The sequence below is a fragment of the Hydra vulgaris genome, chromosome 03 (genome assembly GCF_038396675.1).
Source record: "Hydra vulgaris chromosome 03, alternate assembly HydraT2T_AEP".
NCBI classification, from domain to species: Eukaryota; Metazoa; Cnidaria; class Hydrozoa; order Anthoathecata; family Hydridae; genus Hydra; species Hydra vulgaris.
In genome coordinates, this window is record NC_088922.1 from 32,187,570 (window position 1) to 32,212,157 (window position 24,588).

The following is a 24,588-nucleotide window of genomic DNA, read 5'->3' on the forward strand; positions in this document are numbered from 1 at the left end:
GTTTTTTTTTATTAAAACTTCTTTTATTTCTATTTATTTTATTAATAAGCTGCTATTTCTTTGATTTTTGCAAACGGATCAAGCTATTTAAATTGAGTAATTTTATTGTGACACGTTTCAAAACATCACAGTCTTTATGCACCAAAGTATATTAACTCCAAACTGTGTACCTTATACTGTGTCCTTTCTGTTTAAGAAATTGACAACTAATTATTCAAAAATTATTTTACTTTTAAAATGAATTTTTCTTAGGCTAAAATGAACCTTTATTAGTAAGTATACAATATCTGAATATTCTCTAAAAACCAAACTAACAATATTTCAAAAACATCAAAAATTAACCTTAAAATATTATGTGCACACAAGCAAACACCACCAACCTGATCCATCAAATCAATCAAGTTGGTGGCCTTAGACAAGATTATTAGACAAAATCCTGATAGTATGTCATATTGTCTACCATGTATCAACATGTATGTCAATTACATAAATGCGATAGTGGTGTAGTGGAAGAGCGCTCACTTTGTAAACACACAAGTTTGGTGATCACTTTGTTTCTCCGCACAATGCCCTTGTTCCTTAAATCCTGTGTTTTTGAGTTAAAAGGTTGTAACATTTTTCAAAGTTTAAAACAAATAAAAATTAGTTCCCTCCTTAACCGTAGTAGCCCTTATAGTTCTGGGAGGTAAATACAATAAAAAAATACTTCTAAGTAAAAAAGTGTTATTTAAAGTATACTGGAGAACAACGGTTAACTTTGAAACTTTACAACTTCAATTTTATATTAACTTAAATTAATCCTTCCACTAATTGCGTATTGTTTTTATTTATTAGTGTTTTCAATGCTCTGTTATACTGTCACAAAGAGACCTAAGAAGAATTATATATTATCTAGAAGAGTGGACCTCAAAGCCAGATGCTTCAATTGAAATTTATGCCTTGACCAGAAAAATGTATCCTCGTCCCGCAGATTACTGGTGCATAAAATGTTCCAAAATACCAAATAATCCAATACCTTCAATGAGGTCAATGTTTTAAATTTTTTTTTAATAATTATTGATTATTTTTTTCAATTTTAAAATCATTTCTTCCTTATAGGTCATCAAGCAGTACACCGCAAGCAAGTAGTTTAACCAGAGAGTTAAATATTAGTCCAAGTAGCTTAAATGGTAGTTTTTTATTAACTTGCATTAAGAACCAATATTATGTTTATTTTATAAATTTTTTTAATTCTACACTATTTAGATGGTTTTGAATCTGTTGAAAACAATGAGATGGATGTAGATTATTATGAAAAGCCTATCAAAAAGCTGTTACCAGATTTAACGGTATCTTTTTTTTTATATAAGAGTTTTTTATGTTATTAAAGCTATATTATTGTTAGCGATAAAATTTTGTTATTATAAGTAAAATAGCAATAAAGCATACTCTATAAAAAATTTATTTCCAAAAAGTTGCAAGCAACCTCAAACTATGCTAAGAGTTATAAAAATAGCTAGATGGTGTCAGTTACAGAGAAAGAATATAAAGGGCTATCATATATTTCTAATATTAAAGTTGGGACTAGTTAACTTGACATATTTCAGTAAAGGCTTAAAAGTTTAAATTGAAGTAGTTAAAAATGTCAAAAAATGTTATTTTTTAATTGATAAAAATTTATGGCAATAAAAAAAAAATTAAATAAAGAAATGGTAAAATACAAATAAAAAATATTAATTTGTAAACATATAAATAAAGTTAATTATATGCAATCTAACTTGATTAATTAGTAATTTTTATATACATGTATATTATTTGGTAATATATAAATTTTAGCTTCAAAGTTTGCTATATAATAATTTAAGAGTATGTTATTTTTGTAAAATTATGGTGTACACAGTAAGTTTCAACAAATTTGAAAAAAAGGTATCAAGCATTTTTCAGTACGTTGAAAATATATATTATAGAAATATATTTTCAAATACTGGAAATTACTTTTCAAAATTTAGTGGTGGGTAAAAAACATGTTTTTTATTTACGCTTTTCATTCCTTTCAAAAGACACGTGTTTTTTGCAAAAACACGTGTTTTTCGCATTTCACCTATTGAATCAACAACTCTTAGGCCAAGCGCAATAACAAGTCATATACACAGCTTGCCTTAGTTTTTAACTTTAAACCTACCTTTTAACCTTTTATTGGAGCTCCGGTTCCATAGCTCCAGCTTGGTACCACAAGCCTGGTATATACATCGACTATCTTATAGCCTGCTGCTATTCTTGGTAGGTAGTGTTGCTACATCGACTGTCTTATAGCTTTGTGTTACAAGGAAGTGCCGCTACGTTGACTGAGAATGTTGTCAACGTAGTGGCACGTTGACTGAAAAAAGATTGCTGCCCCATGCCAACATGGGGCAGCAATCTTTTTTCTTTTATTATTTCAATTAATATTCCTAATATTTAAATAGTCTCCACTGACAAGAGCACAACAGGCGAAAAAATATAATCATTTTACTTAACTGCTTTATCAGTTTTTGTTTGCTTTTTTTTCCTGCTATTTTTCTTTCTCAACAGCATTTCTCAACTCTTCTGGTATTTTGTTTCCCTTATGAACATGAACAAGTAAATTTTGTGTATTCTTTGAATAAACTTTTCCACAATATATGCAACTGTATGAGTTGATTGTTTCACCTAAGGTTTTTAGAAAAAGTTTCTTGACTTTACTGCTTTACTAGGTATCTTTATTGAGAAAAATGAATATTTTTTAATTTTAGTTATATATTAAATGCAAATGATTATAAAGAACTAAGAGTCCACAAAACAAAATAAAATCCACAAAACAAAATAAACTCTTCGAAAGAAACATAGTAACATAGTAACATCCTATATTGACAAAAAGTTTTTTTCGAATAAAACATTTTATTTCTTTTGGTGGACGACATGTTTTTTAAAAACATGTCGCAAAAAACACGTTTTTTTCGTGACATGTTATATATCTGCACACCTCTATATATATTATATCTGCACACCTCTATATATATTATATCTGCACACCTCTATATATATTATATCTGCACACCTCTATATATATTATATCTGCACACCTCTATATATATTATATCTGCACACCTCTATATATATTATATATAAAATATGTAGTATAGTTATATTTTATATTTTTCTAGTATAAAGTAAGGAAACCTAAAAAATTTGTAACACTTGAATACTTATTATAGCCTAAAAAACATTTTCTTATATTTCTTGTAACAAATTAGTAGATTCAATATTTCTTATAACAAGATTGTAGATTTGTCATTTTTTGTAACAAGGTTGTACATATGCCATTTCTTGTAATAAGATTGTAGATTTGTCATTTTTTGTAACAAGGTTGTACATATGCCATTTCTTGTAATAAGATTGTAGATTTGTCATTTTTTGTAACAAGGTTGTACATATGCCATTTCTTGTAACAAGATTGTAGATTTGACACCGCTTTTACATTAAAATTTGGCAGTAGAATGGTAATATTTTATAGTATACCTGCAGAAAATGCCATAGTGTTTTTTTGAGAACTCAATTGCAATGGATAGCCCCAGATTATGAATATTCAAGCTTTTTATAAATAAATTTGTTTCTAGATATGATTTTGTTGTATTATAATGTAAAATTAAAGTTTGTTTTTGATAAGGAAAATGGTGTATGCTCCTTTAAAAAAAATAATACAAAAACAATTTTACATTACAGGATTGCTGTAATATAATGATTTAACCATGTTTTTTTAGTATTTTTCGAGGTCATTAAATGATGTGACATGGGTAATTGATATTATAATTTATTCATAACCAAATAACATCACAGTAGTTGATAAAAAGATTTGATGAGACCATGATGTGATTTGACTGTAAGTTTTGAAAATTTGAAATTCGACTTTCATTTTTTCAATTACTGGAAGTATCTCCTAGACAACATTAAATATAATATATAAACACTTTAAAATAGTAGACACTGAGACAACAAGACTAATATTTATATTTTCATCTTTAAAGTTGTCGTTTCTCTCATACCCCAACTTTTTTTGTAATACCACTGTAAGGCATGTTTTTGTTTTTAGTTAATCAACAATTTGCTACTTTTTTTAAAAAATAAACATTTTAGCATTATTAATCATTAAAAATAAAAAAAGTTTATATAAAATTTTAAAAGTTTTTTGTTCATTAAACAAAATATAAAAGTTCATTAGTAAAAAGATTTTATATAATTTATATATTTTAAGCTTATAGTTAAATTAGATATAGCTATATTTTATATTTTTCTATTATTAAAATGTTGTTAATTATATATTTATATTAATATTATATAGTTATATTATAATTATATAGTTATATTATTAAAATAATAAAAATTATTATTTATTTATTATTGTTACAGTTATATTTATATTTATTATTGTTACAGTTGTTATTTTGAGTTTATAGTTAAAGTTAGAAAGTAAAAATAAATTCAAAAAATATTATAATTGCAGGTTTTTAGTAGCTGGTTTTTACTAATTTCGTCAACACTGATACAAATTTAACAAATTTTATTTTGTAAACAAACATTTCTTTTTTCTTTTTCTTTTTTTTTTTAACAAAGAAATAAAATTTCTGTACATATTTTAATAGTTATAAATAAATATATTTGTATGTATAAAATAACTACATTCGTATGTATAAGATAATTACATTTGTATTTATAAAATAACTACATATGTATTTATAAAATAACTACATTTGTATGTATAAAATAACTACATTTGTATGTATAAGATAATTACATTTGTATGTATAAAATAACTACATTCGTATGTATAAAATAACTACATTCGTATGTATAAAATAACTACATTCGTATGTATAAAATAACTACATTCGTATGTATAAAATAACTACATTTGTATGTATAAGATAATTACATTTGTATGTATATTATATTGTATATTATATTTGTATGTATGTTATAGTGTATATTATAGAGTGCTGCACAAAATAAAAATAATGTACATAAAAAGTCAGCAGTTAATAAAAGTAGTAGTGGTATATACTTTTTATGACAAAAGTAATAAAAATTGATACAATACAAAATGCAGATAGTCAAATTATTGACAGCTTTTGTGAAGCTCATAATGCAACTTCCGCTATAAAGAGTTGTGAGCAACTTTGGAGCCTATCAAGGCTCGCTTTTAAGCTGTTGACAATGTAGAGTAGATTACAGGTTATCTAGGTTGTTCCTATATTTTTCCAGTGAAGTCTCTCTGTTGTTTACTCTTGGTGAAATTATAATATGGGGAATTAAGGTATTACGGGAACGTGGCAATTAAATATGTTAATATTGCACTCAATTGTTAACTTTTGAATGAGTTCACCTTGTTGTTCTATATTTAATTATAGTTAACACGCTCAGAGTTGTTTCCAATGTTTTTTAGGTCATCTATATTTCAGTTATTCTATATTTAATTATATTTAGTGTTTCTACCATTGAGTACTCATAATTGATTTTTTTTTTGGCTAAAGTTCATGACTTAACATTTCTTTTTTTTAGCTAAAGTTCATGACTTAACATTTCTTTTTTTTAACTAAAGTTCATGACTTAACATTTCTTTTTTGTGGCTAAAGTTCATGACTTAATTTCTTTTTTATAAGTTTAAGTAACACTGCTTTATTTTAGAATAAGTAAATGAAACTCTTTTTTATTATTATTATCATTATTATTAATTTACACATTGAGGAAATAAAATTTAATAATAATAAAAAATAAAATAAATAATAGGGAAATAAAATAGAATAGAAATAAAAGAGAAAAAAATAAAATAATAGAATAATAAATAAATAATAATAATAAATAATAGAATAATGCAATTAATTAAAATAAGCTAATAAAATTGTTTGTAAAATTATTAAAGTTAAATTGGTATACTTTATTTTTTAGTTAGCATGCAGTAGTGGCAATGTTCATTTGTTATCAAAGTTATTTTACAAAATTATGAAGAGTGGAAAATCAAATGATCGATCAGTTGTTGAAGCTATCTTTCTTGGGATATCAATGTGTGAAAACAATTATGACTTATTTCAAATCAATTCTAACGTCTTAATAAATGATCGTTTAGATGATTCTGCATTAATGACAGTGGGTCAAGTTGGTGTTCGATTGATAAAGAGTTTATTAACCTTTTCAAAATTTCAGGAAGCATATAATGTTCTTCATTTTCTTGATCAAAAATGTATACCTTACATCAGATGTGGAAAAGCATTTGGAATTCAGATTCATACATCAATAGATTTGAGTGAATGTGATGTACTTCTGATGTGTTGTAAAGTTTGTACTGAATACAATGATTTTGAAAGTGGTTATAACTTATTTGAACAAAACGTGTTGAGTAATAATATTTATGTATCAGAATCAGAATATAATGAAATAAATGAAACAGCAAGCTCCATAATTTATGGTTTATGTAAAGAAAATTTTCTAGAGTTGTCCTGGCAGTTTCATAATGAGTTAGTTAATTCCTCTTATCCTTTATCTTCATCGATTCAAGAGAAGGTTTTAAATGAGATGTGTGCAAAGTGCTTTTTAAAAAATGCTTCTTTTTCTGAAGAAGTATATAAATATATGCAAAATAATAACCTAGATGTCTACTCCATAACAACTAGAACGTATTTAGAATATCTTATGAATAATGATAAAGAAAATCTTGCCCAAGAAATATTTGAAAAATGTTTAAAAGGAGGGTTTTACAAAATAAATATTGATCCACTTTGCTTAGAAATAAGTTGTGACTTTTTGAAAGGAGAAATTAGTTTGTTTGTTAAACACCATTTTAAAAAACTTGCTTTAAATACATCTCAGCTTGGAACTCTTAAGTTACGATGTGTACCTTCAGAAAAAAAAGACTTATTTAATATTAACAAATCTCAATCGGATTGCAAGTTAAACATTTTGCAGATTCTTAATGACTTCAGTCCGCAGTTAGATATAAAAGATTCAAATGAGGTATGATTTTTAAAAAGATTTAAATAAGATGTGAGTTTTCATATTGCTTATCTCAACAATTTCTTTTTATTACAGTTTTTAAATCTCTATTGAATTTACTATATAATATACATTATTATATTTTTTATGTATTATACAGATTGTACTTGCATATAATAGTAACAGTAATTATATAATAATAATAATAATAATAATAATAATAATAACAATAGTATATTCATGGCAAGTCATGTCATGGTGAAGACAAGTTATTTAAGAAAAGAAAAATTAGATATAATCCTACAATTCTCAATTTAGTAAGAGCTCATAAACCTTGGATGGTAATCCTCCTAGTTATGGTATCACAATAAAAAACCAGGTTAACACCAAAGAGAACACATCCGAAATCCTAATTTTCCCTTTTTGAAATGTTTAAAAAAACAAAAAAGTTTAACTCCCACTTTGAAATATTCAAAAAATTTCAAATTATTTCAAAACTATTTAATTAATCAACTTTTTCTTTAAATATTTAAATATTGTTTATACAAATCGAAACAGAGAGAGAGAGAAAAAAAAGATAAATATCAATTGGAGAATTTTACTTGCTTTGTATTAATTTTTATAATATTTTAGGTTTTTAGGTTTTATTTTTCAAATTCGAAAAAAAAATTTTGTAACTTAATCCGGTTTCACTATTTTCTACTTGCCGCATTTTATTTATTTTTTATTTTTAGTATGTTGAAATCTCAATTGTGAGCATACGTCGTTGGTATCACAGCCAACTGCGGTTTCAGAAGGCGCTTTGTCCTTTAATTACTAGTAAACAAAGATTTGTTGATATGCCTACATCCGAAAAAGTTTCTTTTATAGAAGATGGGAAACCAAACATGAAAATGACTATATGTCCAACCCCACAATATGGTGTTACTTCTGATGCCAAAATGAATGATGCCAACGAACGTACAATGAAGTTAATTAATTCAGAGATACAAAAGCAATGTACTAAGTTGATGGACGCGCAACTCCTTCCACGTGAAGTACTTTTTTTTTTTTTTTTTTTTATAAATAATAAAGAAAACTCTTTTTAAAAAACCGTCAAATGTTAAACAAAAATTTTATTTTTTAGAATTACATAAACGTATCCAGAATCCTCTATCGCGATTTTATAGATTTACTGAATGAAGAAGGAAATTTGTTTGACAATGAAGAAATGGCTAACCGAGTCATATCTTATGTAAACGATAATTTTAACAGATAATGGGATTCGATTGTGTCAAGGTCATTGTGTCATTTGACTCTAAATTGATTCTACGGCTTTACGCATTCTTCGGTTATATTTTATTGGGATTAAACTCTTTATAAGTAGAAGTGTTTTTTATTTATTTGTTTAACATTTTCATTATTTTTTAATGTTTCTTTTTATTTTCCCTTTAAATAGTTTATTGGTTTGTAAGTATCATCGCTAGTTTTAGGGTGTATAATTTAATGTTTTGGATCAAATTTAAAAGGAAGGACGCTGGCAGGAAAATACAAATATTTGACCTTTTAATCACGAACAAATGTTTTATCACTTAATAACCAACCCAATCTGTTTTTTATTCTCCCATAACCGCTCTTTATTTTCTATTCAATAAGAATGATTCAATCCATGCAAAGGCATATAAACAATAACATAGGCATAAACTTTAGCACATAATTTATGTTCGATATATGGTCAAGCGCTTTCTAAAATTTGGTTTACAACTCCAATGAGTAAGTGCAGTCGTAGCGCAGTGGTCAGAACCGAGAGGTTTGAGGTTCGACGCCGGCTCTAGCCTTTTAACCGACATTGGTAAGGAAGAAGGCCTGAACGTAGTTAAATACTTTTCCTCGGTGATAAGACCGTAAGGACTTCTGAACGCACCGTAATAAGCACCAAAAATAAACCATCAATTAGAATACCATTAAATAATGTTCCTGTTAAGATGTCAAGAAATTCTAGTAAATTTGTGTAGCAGCTCTTTACTTTCAGAAAACTACGCTATTCTTTTGCTAATAGCTTGTTTAATATTAAGTGTTTTATTATACTATCACCAATGATTCTTTCTAATATTTGTAATATTTCTTTCTAATATCTGTAGTAGTTCAACTTACTAAAAAAAGGCGTTATAGTCTTTTTTCAAATATTAATTAGAGTTTCATCGTTTTATAGATTTTTAAATAACAAATATAAAGGATATAAAATTGCTGAATTTTAAGTTGCTGAATTGCATCGTTTAAGAAGAAAAGGATGTACCAAATCAATTCCAAATGATTTGAATATTTCTACTTGAATCTATTTTTTATATATATATATATGTTTGAAACTTTGTCTTTTACTTGAACAGAACGGAAACACTTATTTAATTCTACTACAATAGACATTTGATCGGTCATAATTTTTCCTTTTTCGATACTTTTTACAATTACTATAATTTGGGTTTTCACGATTTCTCGTTTTATAATAAATTTAGAAACAAATCAATCAACGAAACGTAGGCTAATGCGGTGTTTCGTCACTTATTTGTGAATTTCGTCACTGATGAATGAATTCGTCACTTATGCGATTCAGCTTTATAATAATAATGCATAAAAACTAAAAAATCAATTTACTAGGTTTTTTTGAAACTTTTTCAACTGATATTTGTAGAATATTATTAAATAAAGGTTTTATATATTTTCCTTCGATTATTCTTTAAATATTGCGTGTAAACATCTAAGTTGAAAAAATATTTTTCTGTTTAAATGCCCGTCGTCAAAAAATAATCAAAATATGCAATATTTTGACCGCAAAGTATTATTGTTTTTTTTTTTTTGATAGATCAATGTCAGTATTTTTTTAAATAACAATTTAAGTTGCTATGTTTTTTCTTTTGGAATCGTCACGTTATGATTGTTAGCTCATTCTCCAATGAGGGGCAACTTCGTCGCTAAAGAAAAAATAATACTTTAAGATGAACTAAGTTCTTTCATTACGCTAATTTTTTTGGTTTAAAATACTCCTTAAGTGTACCAAAGTCATCTCACAAAGTATGGAACAAAGAATGCAACTTTTGCAACTATGAGTAAAATTCAAATATCTTATTTCCTAAAAAAATAATTAAGAGACATCGTTGGTGCAAAACAAAACTATTATAAGTCCATTTTTTGGCAAAAAAAACTTTTTTGGTTTAAAATACTTAATACATATAATAAATAACTGAAAACAAGTAGATTTAATCAAAAAAATCAAATGCAGTAATTAAATTTAAAACTTAAAACGTCTTTTTCTCAGGACAGCCAAAATGGACTTGTTTTGGAGCGACGATGTATAATCTAAAATACTTACAAAAAGAGAATTGATTGTTTATGCATTTTACCATTGCGGTTTGCATCCGTAAAGAAATCCAGTGACCAACTTTGAATACAAAAAAAAAGGTGTTTAATAAAACGACAATTCACCAGACCTAAGTTTATCTTATTTCAGGACTGTTGTACCTTCTCCGAAAAAAAAAGCAAACCTACTCACTTAAAACGCCATATTGCTCTTACCACATCATCAGATAATGTTAAGTTTATAAAGGAGCCTCCTGCTAAAAAGGCTACAATAAAAAATGTGGTCTGTGCTAAACAGAAGTGAAAAAGATAAATCAGTCAAAACAAAAACATAGTAGACTTATTTTTCAGATAATTCTGATCACTAAAGTTTATGCCGTGGTTTTATTCTAAAAAACAAAACTGATAAAGGCTTATGTTGCGTTTATGCAGCTGTTTGGGAAGAAAAAAACGAAGATTGACTTAAATGTTTAAGATACAGTCAATGAGCATCAATTTGTAGCTATCTGTCGGCTATTAGTAGTTCTATCTATATTATTTAGGGGTTTACTATTCTAGATTAAGGAAATCATCCTACTATTACCTCAAAAATAATGTTTTATATTAAAGCTTTTTTCTCCTAAATAAGCTGTCTTTACCATTAATAAATAATTTTGTCTGTCGCCCAAATGATGTATTTTTCAATTAGTTAAGTTGTACTGACGAATTCGCCCCGTAATTGGGGAATTCGCTTCTCATGACTTGATAATGAAAAAATGAAGTTCTACGCAAAAGTAACTTTAGAATTAATTTATTTTGATTTAATACATTAACAAAGTAGAGACTCTAGTTAATAAAAAAACACTTTTAAACTAGAAAAGTTCACTTATCAATGGTTCCTCCTATAATATTTCTTAATTGCTAGAGTTGTCCAGGTGTTTCTACAATTCTCCTAAACACTCTAGAAAGTTCAAGGAACTCCAGAACTTTCAAGAAACTTTCAGAACTTTCTAGAACGTTCCAAAAGTAGCTGTTCAAAAGTATAAAAGCACAAGTGGTGTTATTGCAGACTGAAATGATAACGAATTGTAGTTGACGAGAAGTTATTTATTTGATATGACATCAAATGGCTGTTTGAATTCAGGTGATTCATTCTGCCACGTGTGCGGACAACTCATAAAGACAAGAGCGAAAAAGTGTTCCGTGGAAGCAAGTTGTATGATGAGTGAGGCCAACAAGGCATATTTTGGCATGCCGGTCGGGGACCAAGACAAATCTTGGGTACCGTATTTCACATGTGAATATTGGAAGTAAACACTTGAAGGTAAACTGAATAGTTACTTCTCGCTTAGATGTGTTTTAATTTATTTTCATAAATTTTCAATGTAGATCTAGTTTATTTCAAGGAGTTGTAATTTATGAAGTTTTGCCATAAGTTGTGTACTGCAGACAAACACGTTCTTAAAATCGTTCCATATTTTGAAATTTTATGTCCTTTTTCATGCTTATCTTTCCTTGTAGATGATTTGGAAGATGAACGAACTAGAGCAGTTAGGCTGATATTAAAATGTCGAGACGATCCTCCAGCTGCCCCAGTTGATAAATCTATGGTTGCATTAGTGTTAACAAAATTCCTAACATAGAAAATTTGAATATTGAGTGTGATACATAGAAAGAGCTAGTTTCTGATTATCAACTAATCTATGAGCCTTTTGCTTCTAAGAGCTTATCTTGTCAGGAACTTCATAATATGATTTAATGCAGACCAAATCCTAGTTTTCTTGGCTGGGACTTTCCATTACACAGTTAGTCTGTTGAGCGTACTTGTTTCTGAAGTTTCAAAAAAAGCTTATTCTTTACAGAATAGACATGGCTTAGATTTAAAAAAACAAAAAAGTTTAATGACAAGAAGATAGTTTAATTCTAAAAATGATTATGATGCATAAATATTTATTGTTTTAACTTTCTCCACATCCCACATTTTATAATTTATATTATTGTAACAAATTATAAAACTAATAGTTAAAAAGCACACACTTGTTTTAATAAGTTTTATTTGACCCAAACCAAGAATAAATTGTTGTAAAAATTCATTATTTTGTTTGGTAATATTTGGCATTACTGTCGGATCGTATCTAGGAGGAAACTAAGGCAGATCTGGCTGTAGGAACTTTGCACCCATGGATCTGAAAATTTTTAAGTAACTAAATAATTCTCTAGATCGGATATAAGGTTGGATCTAGATCGGATATAAGGTCATATAATTGGGTTTAGTGTGTTAAATTTAGGGAAAAAATTGAGTGCGCTGTGAGCTTCATTTTTATAATATTAAATTTGAGAGAAAAATGAGAAAAGAATAGTAGCTTTCATTGAGCTATCAATCGAACCTTATTCATATACTCCAAGGTTTTTTTATCTTCAACTTTGTTTATTATCTTCAAGGTTTTACGTTTAACTGTTGGAGATCAAATTCTGCTTCCAAAAATTGACCTCCCAAACCCAAAAAATCGTCGAAACGGCAAATGCCCCTCAGATCGTCTATCTGGACATACCTTCTTCCATCGCCCAAGTACTATACAGCCCTGATCTGCCTGTTACAATTCCTCCAACGCAGCATCAGCAATCTTTAGGAGACAGCAGCGTATCAGATTGCAAGGCGGATACTGGAGATATGAAATACGATCCCGGAGCTGATAAAACTAAAAAACAAAGCTGTGTTGCTTCACAATGAAGACAAATACCCGTCTCTCCCGATGGCCCAATCTGTGCATCTCAAATAGGACTACATCAGTGTCACAATGTTACTGAGTGCAATAAAGTTTGATGATTATGGATGGGAGGTCATCGGTGACTGAAAATGGTATCATTCTTCATGAGTCTTCAAGGAGGTTTTACGAAATTTTCTTGTTTTCTCTAGGACAGTCGTGACACTAAGGCGTATTATCGCACAAAAAACTGGTCACAACGGACCGAGTTTTCTGTTGGGTATAGCAATGTGAAGTAGGAACCGCTGATAGAACCTCATTAAGTGCTCATGCTACTGCACATCAAGTTAGGTCTCATTATGCAATTTGTCACTACTCTTGACAAGGAGTCAGCAGCATTTCAATACCTGCAAGATCTTTTTCCAAAGCTGTCCGAGGCTAAGGTCAGGGTTGGTAAATTAGTCAGACCACCGGTCAAGATGATCATAGAATGTGAGGATTTCGGGAAGAAAGAAGCGCCTTGGAGCAGTTTCGTTGCAGATGTTTGGGGCTTCCTAAGTAATCACAAAGCTGAAAACTATGTGGAATTGGTGCAGACTCTCATAAAGAATTACACCAAAATGGGATGCAGAATCCCTCTAAATGTCCATATTGTTGATTCACATCTCAACAAATTCAAGGAAAACATGGGCGCTTACTCTAAGGAGTAAGGCGAGCGCTTTCATCAAGATATATTGGACTTAGAACGTCGTTAGCTAGGACAGTGTGTACACTGTACTTGGTAACGACGTTCAAAGTCCAATATATCTTAATGGGGACAACATTTTGAGGCTACTTCGAGAGAGTGATTCACAGTACAATCGTAAATCTAGAGAGTTTAAACATTTCTGAACCTTGTTGAATGGTTTCCGACTGTGTTTGTCTACTCCTTGTGCAATTTTTGTTTTAAACCTGATCATAATGACGAAAACTGAAAAAATTGTTCCATTTTACAAAAAAACGAGTTTCCTGCGTGTAAGGAAAGTTTGTGCTTAATGAAGTTATTTTTTCACATGCTTTAGACGTAAGCAGTTTAAATATAACACTTAGAATCCAGGAACAAAAATTGTGTTACTTAGTTTTATCAGTCGCTGTAAAAGAACAATTATTGTTAGACCAATCTTTTGTTTTATAGTTGAAATCTCCGGAAATAATAATATCACTGTATCTTTTCTGATAAATACTGGTTCTGGCAGCATTATTAGATAGCAAAATAAAGTTATTTTACTTATGAGATACGTCTACTGATCGATAAATTGCGAGTTTAGAATTATCCGCATGTTAGAGTTTTGAGATAAAGCGATTTAAAAAAATAAAAACTTTAAGCGACTTTTTTGATAATAACTTAGGTTTCAATATTGTAAAAAAACATTATTTTGAGGTACATAACACAGTCAGTAACTCAACATTTTTAAAAAGTGGAGATGGAACAAAATAATTCTAACTTCACGAAATGCATCCTATTAAAATTTGTTGACTTTCAAAACATAGACCCGTATTTGTTTAAAAAATTATCATTTAGTTGTGAAATACTAATTTCAAACTGATTAATTGTTTGACATAAATACAATCATCACCACCGTGAGTCTATTGTTTTTGAAAATGTTATAATTGTATATGATTACATTTGATTCTGCTTTAAACCAAGTTTCTGTAAAAGCCTGTTCTCTATTCAGAATTTTTAGAGCTTTAGAGAAAATATCTGCGCCGAAAAGTTTTTTGTGAGTGCGCAAATAGTGCAGAGTGGTCAATGGATGTTTCGGGAATAAAAATGTTTCACAATTTTTCAAAACTAGAATGAAATACTAGTTAGATACAAAAGTCAAGAGGTTATTACCGATTAAGAAATGAAAAATTTAATTTATTTACTTCAATATCTTTTTAAATGTATTAAATATAATCTTCTCCCTTCTAAGAAAAACTAAATAAAAAAGTCGTTTTTAATGCACACAAAAAATCTCCTAAATTTTAAAATCTTGATTAAGTATCTAAAAAGCTAGAGGTTTGATAATGCAAACCATATATTTTTAGGCAACTACATATTATTGCCATTAATTTGGTATGCAACATTTTTTTACCTTTTACGTTTCTTTATGTTAGTTGTATTACTAAATGACATAGCATTCAGAGACCATACTGCTCAGCAAATATTCGATCATGTTGATTTGAAATGTAATCTGTAATCAGTGATTTATTTTTCTCATTGTAAAGAAGACTTCTTGCTACTTTGCCAGTTGTATTAATACCCCTTTGATCTGATGAATCTGCAAAATCCCACTTGATTCCTGTTTTTTTGCTAATTATCTCCTGTATATTTTTCTTCTCTACTTTAAGGAAGTTGGCACTACTGGCTTCTTAGACTCTGTTAATGCATGGACTCCTCCAACCATATAAACCACAATTTCATGAAGTGGTCAAATCCATGGAGTAATGCATGAAGTACTTGTACAGACTTTACATTAGGTCCAGTTATTAGAGTTCCTATTTGCCCATGACGAGCATTATAATCCTTTGACTTTTTAGTTAAAGAACCATCTTTTTGAACGTATAAAGTTATGTGCTCCAAGGTTTAAATATCTCTATTTATAATAAATTCCTGTTTAGATATATCACAAAGATCACAGAAGGCACCTCCAAGGTCTTTACATATATTTGAAGCTTTTCTGCCCAAACTGCGAGCAACGATGTTCATTCTAATATTCAAATATTTTCCATTGAAGATAATAATGAAACCTTTCTCGTTCACTGTTTTGATATATGCAATAAAAAAGGTTAAAGACTGTGCATTCTCATGAGATTCTTTTCCCATCTGGATCAACAGAGGCCTTTCTGTAAAATCTGAGTTTGTTGATTTTTGTTTCCATATTAGAGTTTGAAAGTTTCAAGAGGGCAAAACATTGCCATGATTATAATTTTTTTATAATATTTATTCATCAGGTATTTACATTGTATAGCTGATTATACACTTTATGTCCTCCACTGCCATCATAACCAAATTTGACTTCAGATGTGATATGGACATTTTCAAGCTTCTTTTCGGATTTCGGATAATTTGAGTTTGGTAGACTCTGTAAAAGTAGCGTAAACTCCAATGTTGGAGTTTACTCAGGAGGTTCAGTTAGGAGAATGGTTTTCAAATATATATGTTGGAGTTTACTCAGGAGGTTCAGTTAGGAGAATGGTTTTCAAATATATATGTTGGAGTTTACTCAGGAGGTTCAGTTAGGAGAATGGTTTTCAAATATATATGTTGGAGTTTACTCAGGAGGTTCAGTTAGGAGAATGGTTTTCAAATATATATGTTGGAGTTTACTCAGGAGGTTCAGTTAGGAGAATGGTTTTCAAAGGAGTGATAGAATTTTTGAACTTCTTTCTAGCTTGGGTAAACATCCATATTGTTAGCTCTTAACATTTTCCTCAGCTTTCTGTATGCTGATTGACCATTAGTTAATAATAACAGATTGTAACAGTTGTCACATTTGTTATTTGGGAAGATTTAACACAGCTTAGAGAATGATTATCTAGATAATAGGAAATCACAAACCTTTTTCGGATAAATAATCTCGATTCCAGCAAGTTTATTTCCATTTTTCAAGAGTTCATCTGTTTTTCGAATTTTTGACATCAAGAGATGTTATCCTTTTTTTTTCTCTTTCTTTGTGTATTATTTTCTAAACTGTAATCATCATCTTAACTTATCTTCATTAAATGACAGCAAAACCTATATAGAAAATGTTCACTATAAATGTATTAAATTTTATGATTTATATTCTTGAAATTCATTAATATACAAAATGAAACTTTGTTCATAAATGTAGTAATATCTAAATTAATTTTAAAATAATCGTAATAGTTATGTCATTTTATTATTTAAATTATTTATATAATTGAATTTTGTGTTTACCTCTACTTTTCCAAGCTTTATGACAGCTTAAATGTCTAAATGTATTTGTTAAAATTAACTAGTAATGTTCGTCAAGGTTGTTAAATTAAACACTGTAAATAATATTTGTACTGAATTAATATTATTTTGAAAAGTTCTTGTTCTGTGTAGAAAACCATCTTGAGTAGTGGTTGCATTGTCATCTAAAAAAACGTTTTTGAAAAAACTGTTCCAACTTTAAACCTCTATTAAAACTTAAGCCAAAAGATTTGAAAAAAATATTAACTGGAAATATGTTTATAAAAGTGTTGACTGCCGCCATATAGAAAAAAATTTAACTCTTTAGAAAAATCACTTTAAAAAATAAATAAACTATAAAAAAATTGAAAGGATACATATTAAGAACATGATACTTTATTTGTTTTTGATTGCTTTCAAAGAAATTAATTTCCTGTATTTTTATACTATATGCTATTGAGAAAATTATTCCCTAAAATTAATCCTGGACATTATCGTGTAGATTTAACCCCAAATTTACTTGAAATTGACTCCAGCCATATATTACTATGAGCTGTATTTTATAAAAAAAAGATTAAAATAGGACTTAGATCCACATTACCTCACTAAATTGCATTAATATTATGAGTCTATTGAACACCAAACCAATGCTCCTTATTTAAACTACAAAAACTTTTTAATTTACTAAAAATGATGTCTAACCACAATTTTAAGAGAGTTTTCTTCAAAAAATTGTTTTGATATATATATTTTTTGCTCGGTATCAAAAGTAGCTAACAAAGGCTTAGGCAGCCATCCTACCCTAAAAGTTGTTTACGAAGCGAAGAATGAACGATTTAGAACGAGTGGACGGTTTTTTGGCAGACCTGAAACGCTTGGCGTATTTGGCGAAGTTTTTAGATGAAGTGGTGTGGCTGGCGTTTGTTTTTAGATTTCCAAAAGTAGTGCCTTGGAGCTTTCAAGTCAAAAAAAAACCACTGACGTGATTTTGCTGAATATAAAAGCCGCTTTGAATTGAGTTGAAGCGATAGGAGCGGATCTTACCTCTGCCACAACCTACCAACACCTTGTTGCCTAATTCCCACTTATGTTATAACTGTCAGGGGTAAATGACATTGAAAAAAATTGGGCAGCACCCAAGAAATATGTTCAATGTTTCAAATGCAATAAACTAGGGCATGTGACGACAAAATGTACCAAACAGCAGGGAAATGATTGGGAAAGCGAACGGTATTTGCCAACTTAAAAAGTCAAAAGCGCACTTATTGTCATTCAAATAAAGATTTTTTTAAAAATAAATTATTTAGGAGCTCAAATTGTCTCCGACATAATCCAGACTCCTGAAATTGGCTCTGATTATAAAAGACTTAAAGTAAATAGTTTTGTTGAAAAATAAATGCAACAAAATCATGTTTAAGTACCGTAATGGATTTTTCCAAAGGCAAACTGCTCGAAAATTTGAATGAAGTACAGTACATTGAAATTTTAAAATTTTAAAATGTAGTACAGCACATTCAAATTTTAAAATTTTACCATTTTATAAATTTAAAACGATAAACTTGTTATTCCAAGATCTTACTTAAAAAGTTTTTTCAAATTCAATATGGTGGATTTCTATGGAATGTCGTGGATTTCTATGGAATGTTTTTTAAAATAAAACTCTTTAAAACTTCTCTTTAGAAAAATTTAAAAAAGAATGTAAACGTTTCATATTAGAAAACTTCGAGTTTAAATATTTCTTTTAAAATAAAATCAAAAACTAAAATAACTATACTCAAAATGTCATAAAGACTCACTTACTATTGTCTTGATCATCTGACTTTTATTGTTTATTTTACTATCTTATCATTCTCTTTACCGTTTGTAATATCTGCGTGGAATTGTAATTTACTTAATTTCTTTTTAATAATAATATTAACTGACGGCGATAATGTAAACGGGGCTCGGCGTTGTAACCTGTTTTCCGTGTCTTCTTTTGCTTTGTATTTATTTACAAAGCGAAAGAAGACACAGAAAACAGGTTACGGGGAGTTAGATTTGTCATGTAATTTAACTTTATCTAATAGAATTTTCTTGTAACTTTTTTTTCAATAAATTCTTCATTATTAACTCTTAATTAGGCTTTTTTTTACTACCAATTTTGGCGGTTTATTTAATTATGATGTAAATTTTAAGCAAACATAACTATGGGTGAGAGGGTGGGTGAGTGATGGTGGTGGTGGTGGTGGGGAACAGTCACAACAAATTGATATTATCGTTCTAAATTTTTTTTAAAGAATTTGTTTCAAGTTAAGTTTCTTAGTAAAAGTATCAAAAATAACTTAATAGCTCGGTGATTAGGTACGATGTTCTCTAAGCGGTAAGGTAATAATCATTAAAGGTTCAAGTCCTCTGCTTGGATAATAAACTTTTTTCTTTTTTTTGTTTAAATCTTGCTTATTTTTTAAAATACATTAATATAAAAAAATTTAAAAGAAAACAATTAATCAAAAAGACTATTAGTTGTTAGGAAAGTTTTCTTATATTTTACATGCACATTACTAAAATATGCGATCCGCCAACTCAACTTACCTACTGTCAGTAGTACAGACGTTTACATTTACAGATATATGTACATAACACTGTATAAGTGAATTGTTTACATTTGAATATTACATATAGATCTTTTCGTTTGATATTCTCTATTAATAATAAAATTCTAATTAGTTGTAATTTATTCAAATGTAATATTTTAAATGCATTTATTTTTTTAATTTATTTTTGATAAAAGTCTGTGGTTTTTAAATATTTCTTTTATAAATTTTTATACAATGCGAATTAATACAAAGTGAATTTTAGTTTTGAGGACATTTTTTTTCCAGGAACCAATCCGAACTTTTTAAGGATTCAACCCTCCCTCCCTCCCTCATTTTATTCAAAAACCACCTCTGAGTTTACATAAGCTTTATATTTACATATTTACATAAATTCTTTACAATTTGTATAAAAGTACTTAAAGACTTTTTCTCACCCTCTAACTTAGCTTTAATGCCAAGAGTTCCGCGTCAAATACAAACGAGAGGACACTACTACTGTTAAGTTCAGCATTATTATAAAGATATACAAAATCAATATGTAGCGTTGAATTTCGGACCTCTTGGTTTTGAGCCAGAACTCTAACCACTGTGCCGCAGCTGCACTTGATTAATAAAGATGTACCAACTCAACTTTTGTATAGGGGCAGCGAGACACGGACCACAAAAACGGAACATGTCCTGGTGTACCGGGACGTATGGCAGTCCTATTTTAGTATTTACTTTCAAGATAAATACTTTTAAATAAATTAAAATCAAAAAATATTAAAATAATATTAAATCAATCAAAAATATTCGATTTTGTTGCTTTTTGCGAAGAGTTTACAGTTTGTTTCTGCCTTGCGACGCAATATTATTTTTAAGTTTCAAATCTAGCAAATCTTTTCTATTGATTAAAAGTGTGTCTAGCCTAAAACATAAACCTTCAGTTGATGTACAGCTGACTGCGGCTATTTCAATTTAACATAATTGGAATTGACTTTTTAAACTGACTTTTTATAAATTGACTTAAATTTTAGTCAATTAATGTAGACTCCACGAGAGACATACATCAATGATGATATATCTTTGACAAAGAGTCAAAGATATATCATCAATGAAATAATAATTATTAATAATATAATTATTAAATAATAATAAAAATATAATAATTAATAAAAAACAATAATAGTTAATACGCATTAGCATTGAATATTATTAAGTCAATAAAACCTGCACGGTGACACTAACTTTTTGCTAAAGAAGTTATTTAAATGTATTCATTAGATAACTAAAAACAACTATGAAAGTAAAAAATTATCATGGTTTTAAAACCAAAGAGTATTAGGCAGGGAATCGTCCGAAAAACTTAAGCGGAATAGTCCAGAAAACAATATAAGTTGTACCAGATTTATTTTATGATTACGTTTTATTATGTTATTTAGACGTTTATTTGTTGTTGTTGTTTTTGTTGCTGTTGTTGTTGTTGTTGTTGTTGTTGTTGTTATTGTTGTTGTTGTTGTTGTTGTTGTTGTTGTTGTTGTTGTTGTTGTTGTTGTTGTTGTTGTTGTTGTTGTTGTTGTTGTTGTTGTTGTTGTTGTTGTTGTTTAAAGATAGTTTTCATGTGTGTCAAAGCGGAAATAAGTCGGCTCAAGATTTAATTTTTGATTTTTTTTAAGTTTTGATTTAATTTTTTTATCAGTGTTTTTTATTTTTTACCCGTCATGGAATCTGCGCTGTTGTAATATTGCTAACAAACAACTTGAAGCTTATTTGTAAGACAACATCCTGTAAATGCAATAAGAAAAGTTGTATTTTTACAGATAAAAATAAAAAAGTAAATAAAAGAATACGAAAGCGTCTTTAATGCCACAAACATTAAAAACAAATTTTCTTCAGTTCATTAATTAAGTAAAGAAAATAGTTATAATTTTTAAATTTTGATAAATAACTTTGAAAAAAATTTGGAAAAAATATTCATAAAAATAGTTGCCATTGTACTTCTAGCGAGGTATATTTTATTTGGTTACGATCAAACCACATTATTTAATTTTTGTATTCATTGTATGAACTAAATAAAACAGTTGATGGCAATTTGAATTTAACACAGTTGTAATAATGTTCCCTGGTTCTTTCTTTTTCAGGAAACGATTAAATATTTGAAATTATAAAAAACTTTTAGATATATTTATCTTATTGAATGGCAAAAAAGAAACTTACCTAGAAGAAAAGAAAAAAGTACCAAATTTTTGAAAAAATGTCGAGCTCTTGTTTATTTTTAAGCTACTTTAATAAAGTTCACCCGAGAGAATACCTCCAACATTCATTTACTTTAAAACACGTAATGTAGTCCTTTAATACAGGCAACACCACCTCTTTATGCTCATAAGAAGTTTCGTAAGCATTGTTTTCTCTCTTAAAAAAAAAATAGCTTGAAAGAAAAATTCTATGGAAAAATTATTTAGAGGACTTTACCATTATTTTAACCTTTTTAAATGTATTTTCTTTTTAAAAGAGAACTTAAAGACTCTTCAGCTTATAGCTGTATGTACATCGAAACGTAAAACGCATGCGCAACATTGATGGTTTGGTATAATCGAAGCAAAATATATTTTTAAAATATAATTAAAAACAGATCTGGGAAAATAAGTAAACCAAATTTCAAGTAATTATATGCTTCTCAAATTCATTTTTCCTTTTTTTTTTAATGATTTGTTTTGAACATTTAGAAATATGAAAAGAAGAACAATCGATGCTTCCAAATTGCGTAGACCTGTTAAACGTTCACGTATAACAGATTCTGTATATAGCAGGTGAGCTTATTTTTTGTTCATTTATTTTTGCAAAATAAAAAGGCATAGATATGCTAATATTATCACATGTTCGATATAATAGAATAGCATATAAAATGATATAGTACTTGTTTTTGAAAACCAGGTTTAAGTTAGATATTATTAGAATTATTGATCAGGTTTTGATCAAATACAGCAACTAATTTAAGAATAAAAGAAGAAGAAAATAATAATAAAAATAACACAACATAAAACTAATTTAAGTATGAAATAGTTAAGAAAATTAATGGAAAAGGCTGAAGTTGTATCTATTTTTTTTCAATAATATTAAAGTTTTGTCTTTTTCATATTCAACTCTAGTTGTATGTTTTATTTCTTTTTAACTTCATTAAAAGGTGGATATAATAAAAATACTTTACAACAGATTATAATTTTTCCCATCTACAATATGTCAAAAAAATAATTAGGTGACAAAAATGCATAAAATATACACACAAAAACTTAACTTTGATGATGTCATACTGATATAGTCATCTGAGTTTTACTGTATACAATGACTGAGGGCTTTGAATTAAGCAGGTACTACAGATGTTTAGTAGAATATTTAATTTAGTATACAGTCTTTAAAAATATTGTTAACTATTTGTTTACTGAATAAAAGACATTAAAACAACTGATACTTCAGAGTTACTTCATTCTGTCAGTACATGGAGGTTTATGCTCCTTAATTTTATGTTATTTTTTTTGGTAAAAAATTATAAAGGATGATATAAAACTGAACCTAGTTTTTAACTTTCTAAAATATAAATTTATGATCATTTGGATTAAATTTTCAACCTAGTGTACTTTTGGTCGACTTATGTTTAGAATGAAATAGTAACTATGTTTATTCTAGTATGTATTTATATTTATTTGGTGGTTCAATATACAAATTTTTGAAAGACATTTTTTTTAAAAAGAGTCAGACCAAAACTTTTAGTCACTATATATTACGTACACTATGCTGTGCTTATGGAGCAAAATACTTAAAATTATTTAAAATCTTATTGCTTGAAAATGAAAATAACTAAAATCGGTTGAGAATTGAATTACTTGATATCGGTTGAGTAAGAAAGCCTTTTAAATCAGTTGAAAATAAAATTGATCAAAAATGAAAAAATCATAAATTGGTTGAAAATAAAAAAATGTATAATTGGTTGAAAACAATCTAGGCCTTAGTAGAACATCTAAAAATTATTTCTACTTTTTGTTACATTTTTTTATTGATCAAATTACTAGGTTTAAGTTTTTGTAGATCTAATAACATGACATAAAGTTTTTATGCTCTTTTTATATACTGGTTATTAGAAATTAAAAACAACTGTACTTGAAATTTCCATTTTATCAGTACATGCAATGATGGAGTTAATCCATAAAATTTCTTATTAAATCACATAATCCTGAGAAGTCTTTCATCTTATCTAGCTTTTAAAGATATTTGTCATGTTTTTCTTATTTTTTTGGACATTTTTCTTAAACAGGTTTGGTAGAAATAGTTAATGATAAGTGAAATAATAAAAGTTATTTTTAGCATTCTGTTAAACAAGTCTAATAATTTTAAAAAGCAAGAAATTTTAAAAAAGCAAACATATTGCATTATTACTGTATTATTATAATGCTATATTTTAGTTTTAGTAAAATCAGTTTTAAATTGAAAAAGTAACATAATTAGTTTTTTTTTAGGGAGGGAGGATGCATTTTAAACTATGATGATCTTTGTATAATTTTTAAAATGTTCTCTTTGATGAAGTACTAAATAAGATTATGGCCCATGAAATATATTTTAATAATAATGGTATATTAGCAAAATATAGTTTTTTATATACTAATTCACTCCCTACAAGGCTGCAAGCAACCACTATTAAGTTAGAAGTTACTAGAAAACAAAGAGTATTGTTAAAGAGCAAGGAAATGGAAGACAGAAGGCTTGAAAAGTTTTAGGTGGTATGAGTCTGTAAAACATGAAGGTGGGAGACTGTTTTGAAGAATTAAAGTGTGGGGAAAAAACTAGATTTTAGAGCATGTAGGGACAGATATAGTAAAAGAACGCGACTTTGCTGAATGTTGAATCAAGCAAGAATCAGTTTTTGTTGATGAAACTAGAGATGATAGCTCATTTGAGCAATCACCATAATAGTATTTTTAGAAAAGAAAAAGAGATGCAACATTACAACAATAGGAGAATGCCTCAAGTTTTGGAGATAGAGTGGGTCCAACTACATTTACAATGCGTTTTGGACCTTGTCTAGAAAAGAAAGAGCATCATT

At 28.2% G+C, this 24,588-nt stretch overlaps 2 protein-coding genes across 6 annotated transcripts in view; both read left to right on the plus strand.

Annotated features, from left to right (window-relative positions):
• LOC101237079 (uncharacterized) overlaps positions 1 to 8,391 on the plus strand; it is an 83,943-nt gene extending 75,552 nt beyond the window's left edge. For all 4 annotated transcript variants that reach the window (XM_065792931.1, XM_065792933.1, XM_065792932.1 and 1 more), the window contains 6 exons: positions 835 to 1,025; positions 1,099 to 1,169; positions 1,246 to 1,328; positions 5,941 to 7,002; positions 7,716 to 8,018; positions 8,108 to 8,391. In XM_065792931.1, the coding sequence (XP_065649003.1) occupies positions 835 to 1,025; positions 1,099 to 1,169; positions 1,246 to 1,328; positions 5,941 to 7,002; positions 7,716 to 8,018; positions 8,108 to 8,239 (1,842 nt within the window). In that variant the 3' untranslated portion in view covers positions 8,240 to 8,391. The remainder of the gene's footprint in view (positions 1 to 834; positions 1,026 to 1,098; positions 1,170 to 1,245; positions 1,329 to 5,940; positions 7,003 to 7,715; positions 8,019 to 8,107) is intronic.
• A 13,654-nt stretch (positions 8,392 to 22,045) lies between these two features.
• The window catches only part of LOC100206869 (macoilin-1), a 44,041-nt gene continuing 41,498 nt past the window's right edge, over positions 22,046 to 24,588 (plus strand). Inside the window, exons 1-2 of one of the 2 annotated variants that reach the window (XM_065792937.1) lie at positions 22,046 to 22,139; positions 22,220 to 22,303. In XM_065792937.1, coding sequence (XP_065649009.1) covers positions 22,224 to 22,303 — 80 coding nt within the window. In that variant the 5' untranslated portion in view covers positions 22,046 to 22,139; positions 22,220 to 22,223. The other variant, XM_065792936.1, reaches the window with a different exon arrangement.